The sequence below is a fragment of the Amblyomma mixtum genome, chromosome 2 (assembly GCF_055824585.1).
Source record: "Amblyomma mixtum isolate Tamu chromosome 2, ASM5582458v1, whole genome shotgun sequence".
Lineage (NCBI taxonomy): Eukaryota > Metazoa > Arthropoda > Arachnida > Ixodida > Ixodidae > Amblyomma > Amblyomma mixtum.
The window spans coordinates 200,568,720-200,583,636 of NC_143013.1; the positions used below are offsets into that span (position 1 = coordinate 200,568,720).

Consider the following 14,917-nt stretch of genomic DNA (forward strand, 5'->3'; position numbering starts at 1 on the left):
TTACTTTCCGCAGACGTGGAGAATTGGCAGAATTACTTTTATTCTCAAACCGAATACACCAAAGCACCTACCGAATTCTTACCGACCGATCTGTATTAATTCGTCTTTCGGTAAAGTGCTAGAGAGTTTGCTATATGGTCGGCTGTATTACTTCCTGCGCCAAAATAAATTACTTCATAGAAATCAGTATGGTTTCACGCATGGCCGCAGTTCTGTTCAGGCTCTGTATCATTTGCGGGAGTTCTTACATAGCTATAAACCACAAAAAATTCCTGTGGTTCTAATTTCTCTGGACTTCAGAGGAGCATTTGATAGTGTTTGGCACCCTCTGGTTTTACATTTTTTTCGAAAACATCGTTGCCCTCGAAATCTATATTCCATACTGGAGTCTTTCCTTCATAACCGCCATTCGACCTATCGATCTCCTTCTTGTACTCTTTCTGCACCTTCTTCCCTCGGCGTCCGCAGGGTTCACCACTTTCGCCAGTGCTTTGGAACATTTTGCTATATAATAATAATAGAGATTTATTCATCACAACGATGAAAAGGTCCGAGGAAAAAAGCCAGCAAGGCTTGACGAGCCCTCGGCCCCTACATATACAAAGGCATCAGGGGAACAAAGAATACATATTGTGCAACAGTATCACAATAACAAAAATAGTACTACAAACTTTTGATGCAAACATTGAATAAAAAGAAAAAATGAAAAGTTAATAAAACCAGACTAATTTTTGAAACACAGGAAATGTTTACAAAGGTCACGGATCGGCGTACTAATTATGTCAATATTTTTATGATGTAACGTGTTTAGGTGTTTAGGCAGCTGGAAGGCAATCATTTCTAATCCGTAGTTTGTTCTTGGAGTTTTAGTCTGCCACGGGGAGTGTTGTCTAGTGTTATACAGCTTCTCGCTCGGCGTTAGGCAGGCTAGTGTCCCCAAATAATCAATATGACGAAGTAGCTCCTTCTTATACCTCGAAAGCAGTTGAAAACTATACATGTCAAAAATTTTCATAATACATGCATCTTCAAAGTACTGGTTTGTATGCTGGTTGAAACTAAGCTGGAATATGCACCTTATCGGAATATGCACCTTATCGCTTATGATCTCCTAAACCTTCCTGTCCCCTGACCTATCCACATTCAGGCATATGCAGGTTACACCATTATACTCATCCCTGGCAAAACTAGCCACGAGTTGTCAACGCTGGGCTCAAATGTTTTAACTTTAATCCAAAACTGGTGTACCACATCCCGCGTTCAGTTAAACCCAGAAAAGTGTTCTTATGTTTTCTTTTTTAATGGAGCCCCGGCGTTACACAAGCGTAAGCCGACGTGGGCGCGTGTGGCACAAGTTAGCATCTAGCTAGTTAAACTCTTTCTTAGATAAAGATACTTAAGTGGAGCTGATGCACCTGTCATTTTCTTTTTTTATGCAGTAGCCTACTGCATAAAAAAAGAAAATGACAGGTGCATCAGCTCCACTTCAGTATCTTTATCTAAGAAAGAGTTAAACTATCTAGATGCTAACTTGTGCCACACGCGCCCACGTGCCTGTGTTATTTGATGGTTTCGGCTGCTTATCAGGTGTGATTACGGTACCTGTATAAATGTGGTTTTCCTGTAGTAAACTTTAGTTGAAGTTCCGCGTCTTGTCCTGTGCTTTCCTCTCTTCGCTCTGCGTCGTTTTGCGCGGTTGCAATATGCACTCCATTGTCTTCTTTAGCCCCATTTCTTTTATTTCGTATCCGGGGTCATTCCGGAATTTTCGGTAGCGAGTTAGCCGACCAAGCTGCTGGTAGTGCCGGGCAGTTTGGAAGTTTACAAATTTCTACTCTTTCACGTCGTTGCGTGCGCTCACGTTTGCATCATTCTTCACTTCTTTTATGGGGCATTTTTTGGCGCGAGAATAATGATAGCACTGAATTATTAAATTGGATCCCTGATACACCTAATATTCCCCCTATTCGTCTACCCAGGAATCCTCTAATTACTTTACTTACTGGGTATGGTAGATTTCTGTTCTATTTTAAAAGGTTTGGCCTGTCTCCGTCTTCAACTTGTTCCTGTGGATTGTTATGTGAAAACCTCCGTCATTACTCCCGAGACTGTTCCGTTACTGCTTTTTTAGTTTCGCGTTTAGAGAGAGAGAGAAAAAAATAAACGGAAAGACAAGGAGGTTAACCAGGCGATGCCCTGTAGGCTACCCTACACTTGGGGAGAGGAACAAAAGGGAAAAAAGGAAAAAGCGCGGCAAAGAAATGAGTTTTCCAAGTGTCCAGAGACCACTATGTCACGGGGACAGAGGGCGAGCACTGAAAACTTAAAGATTATAGACGGGAATACAACCCCGAGTCCCTTAAGAATCTTAGGAGCGCTTTCACCGCTTTCCTTTGTGAGGAAGGTTGTGTCCAATGCCCCAGAACGTTGGACTCTGTTAGAGGACGCGAGTCCAAGCGGTACAGAGTAGCAGTCAGGAAACCGTGCTCTCGCTCAAAACGGGGATAGTCACAGAGGAGGTGTCCGATCGTTTCATCACAACCGCACTGGTCACACGCTGGAGAGTCTGCCATTGCGATGAGATTGGAATAGGCGTTTGTCAATGCCACTCCCAGCCACAGGCGGCACAACAGCGTAGTATCACTGCGGGGGAGGCCGAATGGTATATGATGTTGAAGCAAGAGGTCGAAGTGGTGCGAGCGGGGTGTTCAACCTCCATGGGTAGACCACGGCTGTACAGTCACGTTTAGGGTGAGCAGTTGAAGGTGCCTCGCTGCGTCAGCTCTTGTTAGTGGTATGCGGACAGTTTTGTTTGTATCGTGAGCCGATCGAGCAGCATCGTCAGCTAAGGCGTTATCAACAATGCCGCTATGACCTGGTACCCACTGGAAGATTATTTGATGATCTTGTTCGAGTGCCTGGTGGTGCAGATATCGTATCTCCGCTACAAGTTGCTCATGGTCGCTATGTCTCAAGCAGACTGAAGACATTGTAGGGCAGCTTTTGAATCATAGACAACAGCCCATTTTTGAGGTGATTGTTGTGAGATGTATTGTACCGCCGCAAGAAGTGCGGCCAACTCTGCTCCAGTAGAGGTAGTCCGATGCGAAATTTGTTCGTGAATTTGAGTCTGTCGCGCAGGAACGACCACAGCGCAAGCAGAACTAGTAGAGGTTACTGAGCCATCCGTATAGACGTGAGTACGGTCCCAATATTCGAAGCGGAGCAAGGGCAGTGTCAGTTGCTTAATCGCTGGCGTCGATAAATTAGATTTCTTCGCTATCCCCTGAATAGCAAGGCGCACACATGGGAGCCGCATACACCACAGAGGAGAGGGAGGTAGTGCTGCCGGCGTGAACTGTTGTGGGATCGACGACTGTTGCGTTGTTAAAATCTCTTTGCTCATCGGACATCACACCATCTGTTTACCCCTCCCTTCTCCGAGACCCTGCTGCTTGTGCTCTTCTCCTTCAAATGGTTCACCTCATAAGTAGTACAATTCCAAATTATTCACGCTGATTTCTCTCTTTTCTCTCCCAAGCTTTGCACAGAGGAGAGCCCCGTGCTGCTTTATTGAGCATAGGCGGTTTCGTCGTGGCGTGACTGTGACTCTGACTGCGTTCTTGACTCTGTGACTGTGACTCTGTCTTGACTGTGTGACTGTGACTGTGTCTTTGACTGTGTGACTGTTACTTTGGTTTTGTCTTGTTTTGTCTTGATTATGTTTTTATTTTTCTGATTTTTATTTTGTGGCCGGCACTCAGTGCTTTCTGAGACTGTTACTGTGACCATGACTTTGCAGTGACTTGGGTTTTCTCTTTTTATTTTGTTATTATTATTTATTCCGCGGACTGCACGTTGTGCTTTGGCTGTCTGCCTGCGACTAACTTTTACGGTGATGAGCCTTCTGTTTTCTTTTCTTTTGAGTTTTTTAAATGCTCTGTTTTTCGCTTAAATTTTTTTTCTTTGGAACATTTAGTTCTTTTTCATTTATTTTGAATTGGCGTTAAGCCTGGCAAAGCACTGCTGGTCCAGGCACCCTATCTCTTTCTTTCATGTTTTTTTACCTTTTTTAGAGGACCAATAAAAGCGTAAAAGGTAAAGTAAGCGATTGTCATTGCGTATTGTGTTTATTTTTTCAGAGAAATGACCAACTTGCGCTTCAACGCGACCAACCAATCGTCCAACTTCATCGAGCTGAGAGGGTAAGCACTTCCAGTAGTTAAACTCTTTGCGTTCAATGCAATCCTTTCTGCGCTGGCCCCTGTGTAGCACTGTACTTTCCAGTGCATGCACCCTGAGAGACTGCTATAGAGGTTACTGGTGTGCTTTCGCTCCATATGGGTGCTGCATACGCAGCGTTACGCGTCTGGCGTGTGGCCGCAGTTGCTGCTAGAAGGTCGTTGTGTGGTCCGGCTGACCCAACCATTGTTGATGTATCCGCCATTTTCGCGGATTCTGTGATTTAATTCTTACCTTGAACTAAAGATGTGCCACTAGTGAATTTTCCCCTGAGCTATGTTTCGCAGAAGAGCAAACGCCTGCACATTTTACACCACCTTTATTTCGTGATGATTTCCAGCCCGGCAATTCAGTGATTTTCTCTTCGGCTATGATGTCACTTGGACTGACACTGCTGGCGGCTGACGAGACGCTTTTCAAGTGGGCAGACCTTCAAGCGGACCCTTCGTAAAGTTCAGTAGTACTAGCCTTGCACTGCTGAGGAAGGTGATTTCGCAGGATTGCGTGATTCTCGGCCTTGGTGGCAGGGAATGCCGTTCACTTTCCTCGAGAGCGTTCCGATCTTAGAGAGAGTTGGGTTCCCAACCTCCTTCGCCAGAGTGGAGCCTACAGCCAATTTATGTTGTCCTCAGTGGAGGTGTACAGGGTCAATCACACTTAGAGGAAACACGGCTCCGCGTGGCCACGTACCTGTGGAGTGCCACTGCATCAATCCAGTTCATGAATCAATGCAGAGTGGCTCACGAGAAGAGGGTCCTCGTCGTGGTGCTTCGTGTCATCTGCCCTTTTGCACTGATTTGCAACCCGCTTGGTCGCAATAGTGCTCCACGTGTGCGCAGCCACGCGGCGCCTTGTTCACTCTAAGTGTGATTGACCCTGTACATCGTGTACTGCTAGAGCTTCTGGCGCTCTGTGACGGGTGCTGTATGCGGGGCAAAGAAATCCTCAAAAGTTCAAAGTTACCTCCTACAGCATTGCCCTTTCTTGTTGCATTCCGAGTGAGAGTCGGATAGAGGCACTTTGTTTAGCGCCAAATTCAGCGCCGAGGGAACCTTCAGCCTGCCTCATCAAACCTAGTTGTTCAGCTAGTTGGCTCGATCTAAGGCACATACATGCCACGTGATTGAGGAGCGGGTTTGGGGGGCGGAGTGAAATATTGAATGTAGACCGGCAGAGTCATGGAGGGGTATGCTTTAAGCCGTTACAGCAGTTTGGGTTTTGAGCCAAGAATGGTCACAGCGTACCCGAAACAGTGAGGGTCCTGCTCTAAGGATGTAATGCTGCATTTTTTTGTAGGTTACGGGTTTCTGTAATGGAGAGGCTTAGGTGGGAAGGAAGCACGTACATGAAAGTAAGGTTCCATGATTACCATCTTGTAGAAGACGGCATTGCTACTGGCGAGTCGATTTGCGCGTTGACTGCCGCCGTGGTGGCTCAGTGGTTATGGCGCGTGGCTGCTGACCCGAAAGACGCGGTTTCGATCCCGGCCTCGGCGGTCGAATTTTCATCATCAGCAGCAGCCTGACTACACCAACTGCAGGGCAAAGGCCTCTCCCATGTCTCTCCAATTAGCCCTGTCCTTTGTCAGTTGCCGCCACTGTATCCCCGCAAACTTCTTAATCTCATCCGCCCACCTAACTTTCTGCCGTCCCCTGCTACGTTTGCTTTCTCTTGGAATCCACTCCGTTACCCTTAAGGAGCAGCGGTTATCTTGCCTTCGCATTACATGCCCTGCCCAAGCCCATTTCTTCCTCTTGATTTCAACTAAGATGTCATTAACCCGCGTTTGTTCCCTCACCCACTCCGCCCTCTTCCGATCTCTTAACGTTACACCTATCATTTTCCTTTCCATAGCTCGCTGCGTTGTTATTAACTTAAGCTGAACCCTCTTTGTTAGCCTCCACGTTTCTGCCCCATAGGTGAGTACCGGTAGGATACAGCTGTTGTATACTTTTCTCTTCAGGGATATTGGTAAGCTACCATTCATGATCTGAGAGAACCTGCCATATGCGCTCCACCCCATTCATATTCTTCTAGTTATTTCCCTCTCATGATCCGGATCTGCGGTCACTACCTGCCCTAAGTAGACATATTATCTTACTACTTCCAGCACCTCGCCACCAATTGCGAACTGCTGTTCCCTTGCTAGGCTGTTGAACATTACTTTGGTTTTCTGCATGTTAATTCTTAGCCCCACCGTTCTGCTCTGCCTGTCTAACTGATTGATCATGCTTTGCAGTTCTTGTCCTGAGTGGCTTAGCAAGGCAATGTCATCAGCGAATCGCAAATTACTCAGGTATTCTCCATTAACTCTTATCCCCAACTGTTCCCATTCCAGTCCCCGGAATACCTCCTGTAAGCAGGCAGTGAAGAGCATTGGCGAGATCGTGTCTCCCTGACTGACACCTTTCCGTATTGGAGTTTTATTGCTGAGTTTATGGAGAACTATAGTAGCTGTGCAATCGTTATAAATATCTTTCAATATTTTCACATAACACGCTTCTACACCCTGATTCCGCAATGCCTGCATGACAGCTGAGGTTTCTACTGAGTCAAATGCTTTCTCGTAATCGATGAAGGCTATATATAGGGGTTGGTTATATTCTGCGCATTTCTCTATCACCTGATTGATACGAGGTTTGTTAAAAAAGTATCCGACCTTTGGCCGAAGAAAAAAACTGGCACAACTGGAGCGCTGGAAAACTAATCACCTTCAAAGTAGTCTTCTTGGGACTCCACACACTTCTCCCAGCGGTGCTGCCATTGTTGGAAGTATTCCGAAAAGGCCTCTTTCGGAATGGAGTTTAGCTCAGCTGTCGTTGCAGCCATAATGTCCTCTCTTGTCTGAAATCGCGCTCCTTTCAATGTCCTCTTGACTTTGGGAAACAGCCAGAAGTCGCAGGGGGCCATATCACGAGATTTAGGAGTCTGTTGAACTACAGTAGTCTGGTTTTTCGCCAAAAAAGTCTGAATCAAATGCGAGGAATGTGCAGGAGCATTGTCGTGATGGATGCGCCAATTTCCTGTTGACCTCAACTCCGGTCTCTTGCGCCGCACAGCACCTCGTAGGCGATGGAGGATGCCCCTATAGTACTATTTGGTCATTGTTTGACTCTGTAGGGTGCGTACTCGTGGTGTGCCACACAGAGGGAGTCAAAGAAAGCTGTCAGCATCGCTTTGACATTGCTGCGCACTTGGCGGGCCTTCTTTTGTCTCGGTGACATGAAATGCTTCCACTGTGACGACTGGGATTTGGTTTCCGGGTCGTACCCGTACACTCAAGACTCGTCACCAGTGATTATGGTGTTTATGAAGTCGGGGTCACTGTTTGTGGAATCTAGCATGTCCTGCGAGACTTCAACACGCAGCTGCTTTTGCTCCACCGGGAGCAGCTTCGGCACGAATTTCGCCGCAACTCTCTCCATGGCCAAATCCTCGGTGATAATAGAATGTGCTGAAAAACTACTGGTGTCTACCTCTTCCGCAATTTCTCGGATAGTCACACGACGGTCCCACATCACCAGAGCGTTCACTTCGGCAATGACCTGGTCATTTCGGCATGTTGATGGCCGACCGGAGCATGGCTCGCTCTCCGCCGATGTGCGGCCATCTTTAAATCAATTGAACCACTGTTTAATTTGTGTGCTGCTCATAGCATCTTCACCGAAAGCCGCTCTGAATATTCCGAACAGTTTCCACTCGGTTGTCCTCCAGTTTCTGGCAAAATTTGATGCAGTAGCGCTGCTCCTGTCGCTCTGCCATTTACCTTGTAATAAAAAACCGACGAGAGCACTGCGCACTGCCTCACTCAAACGCTGCGTCCCAGCGACTGACGCTATCGGCAGGCCGGAAAATATTCGTACATGCGCACGAAGGTTCAACGTCAGCTGCTGTAAGCGCGCTTGTTTCATATCCATCAGGTGTTCGCAAAAAAAAATAAAGTCGGATACTTTTCTAACAGACCTCGTACTGTGAATGTGGTCTATTGTCGAATATCCTTTACGAAAGCCTGCCTGATCATTTGGTTGACTAAAGTCCTAAGTTGTCCTGACTCTATTAGCGATTACCTTAGTAAATAGCTTGTAGGCAACGGACAATAAGCTGATTGGTCTGTAATTCTTCAAGTCCTTGACGTCTCCTTTCTTATGAATTAAGATAATGTTAGCGTTCTTCCAAGCTTCTGGTACCCTCGAGGTCACAAGGCATTGCGTATACATGTGGCTAGTTTTTGTAGCACAATCTCTCCTTCGTCCTTCAACAAATCTGCTGTTACCTGATCCTCACCAGCTGCTTTCCTTCTTTGCATTGCTCCTAAGGCTTTCTTTACTTCCTCCTTCGTTACTGGCAGGATGTCCCATTGCTGTGCTCGACTGCCTCCCTCAGTAACTTGATGATTACATTCGCTACTGTATAGATTTGTGTAGAACTCGTCGGCTAATTCAACTATCTTATCCATATTGCTGATGACATTGCCCTGTTTGTCTTTTAGCGCATACATCTGGTTTTTACCTATGCCCAATTTTCTCCTCACTGATTTTAGGCTACCTCCGTTCCTTAGAGCATGCTCGATTTTTTCCATGTTAAACTTTCTTATGTCGGCTACCTTGCGCTTATTTATTAACTTCGATAGCTCTGCTAGTTTTATCCTGTCTGTGGAGTCCTCATGCTTTGGCGTTTCTTAATCAGATCTTTAGTCTCCTGAGATAGCTTGCTGGTATCCTGTCGAACCATCCTACCACCTACTTCTGCGGCGCACTCTGTAACGATAGGTGTAAGATTATCATTCATTGTTTCAACACTACGGTCGTCTTCTTCAGTTAAAGCGGAAAATCTGTTTTGCAGCGACATTCTGAATTCCTCTACCTTCCCTCTCAATGCTAACTCGTTAATAGCCTTTCGCTTCACCAGTTTCCTCCGTTCCCTCTTCAAATCTAGGCTAACACGAGACCTTACCATTCTGTGGTCACTACAGCGGACCTTACCGAGGAACTCCAGATCCTCTACGATGCCAGGGTGTGCACACAGTATGAAGTCTATTTCATTTTTAGTCTCACCATTGGGGCTCTTCCACGTCCACTTCCTGTTTGCTCGTTTGCGGAAGAAGGTATTCATAATCCGTAAATTATTTCTATCTGCGAACTCTGCTAATAACTCTCCCCTACTGTTTCTAGAGCCTATGCCATAGTCACCTACCGCCTTGTCTCCAGTCTGCTTTTTACCTACCTTTGCATTAAAGTCGCCCATCAGTACAGTGTACTGTGATTTTACTTTGGTCGTTGCCGATTCCACATCCTCATAGAAGCTTTCAACTATCTGGTCATCATGGCTTGATGTAGGCGCGTAGGCCTGCACCACCTTCAGCTTGTACCTCTTATTAAGCCTAATTACGATAGCTGCCACTCTCTCGTTAATACTGTAAAACTCCTCGATGTTGCCATCTATATCCTGATTAATGAGGAATCCCACACCTAGTTCTCGCCTATCTGCTAATCCACGATAGCACAGTACATGCCCGCCCTTTAGTACTGTATGCGCCATCTGTCCTCCTAACCTCACTAAGCCCTATGACATCCCATTTAATACCGGCTAATTCCTGCAATAGCACTGCTAAGCTAGCCTCACTTGATAAGGTTCTTGCGTTAAACGTTGCCAGGTTCAGTTTCCAATGGCGGCCTGTCCGGAGCCAGAGATTCTTAGCACCCTCCGCTGCGTCACAGATCTGACCGCCGCCTTGGTCAGTTGCTCCGCAGCCGCTGGAGACTGAGGGCCGAGGGTTAATTGGTTTGTTCATAGAAGGTTGTGGCTAAGTACTACACCAGGGAGGCCAAATCCTGTTCTGGTGAGGAAGTGCGTTGTCGGTTCTGGTCACCGAAATCAGGCCGCACTCCAAGCCTGGTAATGCAATTCCATCGACACGCGGAGTTTTTTTTTAATCCGGTGGAGAATTGCGTGGCACCGGGATTCGAACCCCGGACCTCTTGCACGCGAGGCGGATGCTCTACCTCTACGCCATCGCTGCATCCCTCGAATTTTGATGCACGCAAAATGCAATGTCAGTGCCCGTTAAACAGCTCAGGTGGTTGCAGTTTTCCGGGCCCTCCACTACAGCATCCATTGTGGCCTGGGTCACTTTCGGACGTTAAACCCCACAAACTATAAACTATAACTGGCGCGTTGACTAGAGCAGGAGGTCGCAAGTGTCAACCGTAAAGTACCGCTGGCGCTCCGTAAAGCGGCGGATACGAGAAAAGTTCTCTCTCTCGCAGTGTGCACTGCGTCCAAGGGCCCTACCCCGCTGAGCTTCTCACGAGCTGGAAGAAGTACGACGCACAGTTCTGCTCCGAAAATGAGAATCCGGGTAAGTCATGCCCGTTTCCGTAGTCGAACGCGCGTCCGCACCTGACCGGGCTGCCGACGTCATGGAACTCTATGAACTCATGCCCGTTTAACGCAGTGTGGCAGTACGTGGACCCGAGGGACAAACGTATCCCAAATCCTATGGTCAATAAAGTTATTTCTCTCTCTCTCTCTCTCTCTGTTTTGCATGGACACTCTTTCTTCGAGTAACATTCCTCGCCCAGTCCTTGATTGTCATGAAGGTGGCTTTGTGGTCGGAGAAACGGATGGAGATATGTTCAACCTGCTGTACTAATGCATGGTTCATAAGCAGAAGGTTTATACTAGGAAGACAACGCTGGGAGTGGCGTGGCCGACGCGGACAGTATATCGCACGCTGCACATTTCACAACACAGCCCGCCAACGGAGCGGCGCATGGCGCGACTTCGAGGGGCAGTGCGGGGGTACGCGAGCCGCCGCAGACAAACCTCCCCTCCCCTAGCCATCTACCTCCGCATATGCAGGGGTGATGGACGATGGTGCTCACGGCGCGCACCGCTCTGGCGCCATCTATGAACAAGCGACGGTCGTTCTCTCGGTACAACCGATCTCTAGGGGAACCAATGCCTGGAGAACGCTCTCGCTCTTCTCCCCTTCCCTCGCTCCCCTTCCTCTTGGTTACACCGACGGCGACGGCGACGCGGCTCAGCCCACGAACGGGCGCAAAAGGCCCATCTCCATGGGCGCATCCGAGGCGCACGAGCGCAGCGCCTACGCGTACCAGCGTACGCCGGAGCCGGTCTGCGCATGCGCGACGCGCAGACGCGAGCCGGCGCTGGCGCTTGGCAAATATCCATGGAGGAAAAAAAACTGAGGAGGGAGCGTCCGGCGATAACCTTGAAGCCTCGTCTTAACAAGTAAAGATATAGCAAAAAAAAAGAGTGTGTCCCCCCCCCCCGTGATCGCACCACGTGATAGCGTGCGGTAAAGTCTAGCCCCGCTGCGTGCGCGCATGCGCCGATTAGCGCGGCAGACTAACTGTATAGGCCCATCTCCATGGACACATTGGAGGCGCACCAGCGCAGCGCTTACGCGTCCAGCGCCGCACCGCGACAAGCGTCGAAAAACACATGCAACTCGATGGCCTGTCGCGACTACCGCGTTCAGCTCGGCTCGGCGAAGCAAACGGCGCGAAGGGCTGTACCGGATGCCGAGAGAACTACGTTCTCTGATTGGTTACACCGACCGCAAACCAGCGAGTCACTTCCGGCGCCGGCGCGAGCGAGGCGCGAGCGAGGCGCGAATATCTGACATGGACAGATATTTGCCAAGCGCCAGCGCCGGCTCGCGTCGGCGCGTCGCGCATGCGCAGTCCGGCTCCGGCGTACGCTGGTACGCGTAGGCGCTGCGCTGGTGCGCCTCGGATGTGTCCATGGAGATGGGCCTTATATCAACTTCCTTGCTGTAGACACCCGCGCCGCGGGTCGCGCATACGCGCGCACTAAAACATACCGGAATCAAAACATAAAGGACCGGCTCGGAGAGCGAAAAACTGAGGGAGAAAACGACTGCAAAACACTCTGCTTGCGAACGCTGGCCGCGTGACTTCATGCTCCCTCCTTAGTTTTTTTTCCTCCATGCAAATATCTGTCCATGTCAAATATTCGCGCCTTGCTCGCGCCTCGCTCGTGCCGGCGCCGGAAGTGGCCGCTGGTTTGCGGTCGGTGTAACCAATCAGAGAACGCAGTTCTCTCGGCATCCGGTACAGCCCTTCGCGCCGTTTGCTTCGCCGAGCCGAGCTGAACGCGGTAGCAGCGACAGGTCATCGAGTTGCATATGTTTTCCGACTCTTGTCGCGGTGTGGCGCTGGGCGCGTAAGCGCTGCGCTGGTGCGCCTTGGATGTGCCCATGGAGATGGGCCTTAAGAGCCGCACTCTTTTTAAAAGAGTGGCGAACGCAGCTCACCGCACTGGTCGCTGATGATGCATCTTTTACCTATTGCTCACGCTAAATGTTTCAAAGCCACTAACAGATGAAGCATCTCCGGCGCTACTAAGAAGCTTCCGTCCTATTTTATGTTAAAGAACATGTGTTAGCATTACGCACTGCTCTGAAAATTATGTTCTCTTATTTTTAGTGTGAAAAGAAACAATGAAGAGCGGTACACAAAAGCCGTTTTTGCACACAGGTCACGGGACCAGGTTGACACCAAGTGGGATTCTAATGCAGCGGCACTAAATTTTCTAAGCGTTTCTGTCCCTGCAGTTAATCTGCATGTTTATTTTGAGAACTTATAGGCAATCATATTTCTCGACTTTGTGATCTGGCAGAGTTCTCTTATAGCCGGTCTAGTTCCCTGAACCTCCAAATTTCCAACTCAGCCGGTATGTTTGCGAATTTAAGGCAGTAGATATCAGCCCAATACCCCACCGTGATTTCGCGCAAATGTCGCAAATAGTATCCCGTGTGCCAGCGTGGCAGGCGCCTGAATCTTACATAAGTTCCGCTTCCACTTTTGCTTACCGAAATCGAAGTTTCAACCGCGAAATATTCCTCTCACTTCCGCTGTGTATCACGCTGCTCTCGGACATGTTGTATACGAATAGTTTTGGGGCATGAGTCGAAATTTCTAGTCAGGTTTCCCTGGACATGATCTTGCACCAATACCATAGGTCATGAATTCTAACACCTACGAGCGTGTTACACGAGAGTGCCGGCAAACTGCACCTACTTAAATGGTTGAACTTGAAGCAACGGGAAAGGCGGTACAAATGGGACAGGTGGAACCTGCACTGGCCAGCAGTGTAGTTCACAGGATTAATTTCTGCATTCCACGGGAGAGAAGCATCCAAAGAAGTTGATGCAGAAGATACGAATTGCACAAGTATGCCGTCGGCGTCAAATTAAACGCTGGCACAAATGAACAAGAATGCTAGCGGCTTGGAAAAAAGTACAGGTGCAGCCAATTCACACTTCAAAAGAGTGGTCTTTACGCCCTCGATAAGAAAAGCAACCTCTCCAGCATTCTGCCTCCCTATCGCAATATGCCCCAGTTTTTCAGTTTGCGTTTCAATTCTCTCGGCCGCGTTTCACGTGACGCTGACAGTAGCTAGGTGGGCGTGTTAGTCAGCGGTCACACTTGCAGCAGTACGAAGGAAGGGACTGAGCGCCGACGGGCAACGATTCGCTCGCTCCGCCCTTACGAAAATGTATTTTTTCCCTTCCACGTTTTTGTGCTTCTAGAACAAGCTTTGTAGTGATCCTTCCCAAAAAGTGCTTCATTTGGCGTCAACTGCTAAGGCTGTCGTAAAAGAAATTGCTCGGGAATTTCTTTCCTGGATCATCGAGAAAGCAGGTAAGTAGTGCATGGTTAACGAGCAAGCTACTTCGTATAAGTGAAAGAAGTACTGCAGAGTATTGTTGGAAAAGTAAAATAAATGCAGAAAGGCCTTGAGCGAAAGTGATGGACAGCGAGAAATTACAGTGAAGCACTGTTAGCCGCTTGGCAGCCACCATCATGCGAGAGACATCGAGCGTTAATGCCCCTTCTTTGTGCACCTCCTACGCGCTAATAGCAAGAAAGGAACGAAATACAGCCAAGGAAGTAGCAGCGAACAAAAGAGTAACCAATGTGCGAAAAGAAAAAAAGGTTGTGTTTTGCTTTCTTGTTTCCATTGTGCACTTGTCAGCCGAAATTTGCACTCTACTTAGTGTGTTGATGTCAGGAAGAAAGGCGTCCCATTCGCTGATTATAAGCAGCATGGCACAATACGATAGGAATTCAAGGGCTAGGACTAAGTGTGCGACTAGCTGCAACTGGAAATTCTGAACTTGGTATACACTTGAACAGTATGCCCAAAAATGACTAGAATCCCAACTTATGCTGTGGTTTAGTGTGGAGGTGACAGGTTAGATGTCAACTGTAAATTTGGAATACAAGCCTCCTACAATGCCTAACCAACGAGAAAAACTCTGCCTCTTCTTTTATTTTGCATCTGTTTTATTCTCACACCATTTTTATTTGAATATGTTATTTTGGCCAACGTTTATGCCTTTCTAAATCATTTTTCCATCAGTCTGATTCTTGGGGGGACGAAATCGGGAAGGAATTCATATGAAGGACGTTCAAGCTGAATTGACAGGTACGGGCCTATTTTTCATTCAAACAAAGTTCAAGGGCCCAGGATTACCGCAGGGCAGTTGACTTTTAATTAGAACGACACTTGCATTTTCACCAGGCTGGGCTGCACGTGACCACAGCCGCTGAAACCATTTGATGATGATGATGTCCTCAGGCTTATGCACTCCCTGTATATTCTTCCTCTTCTCTTCCGCCAA

The 14,917-nt window shown here is 48.1% G+C and overlaps 1 protein-coding gene across 1 annotated transcript in view; it reads left to right on the forward strand.

Annotated features, from left to right (window-relative positions):
• The window catches only part of LOC149362212 (uncharacterized), a 72,905-nt gene that overhangs the window by 44,831 nt on the left and 13,157 nt on the right, over nt 1-14,917 (forward strand). The window contains exons 9-10 of the mRNA XM_089572946.1: nt 4,143-4,205; nt 10,509-10,600. Of these exons, the coding sequence (XP_089429072.1) occupies nt 4,143-4,205; nt 10,509-10,600 (155 nt within the window). The remainder of the gene's footprint in view (nt 1-4,142; nt 4,206-10,508; nt 10,601-14,917) is intronic.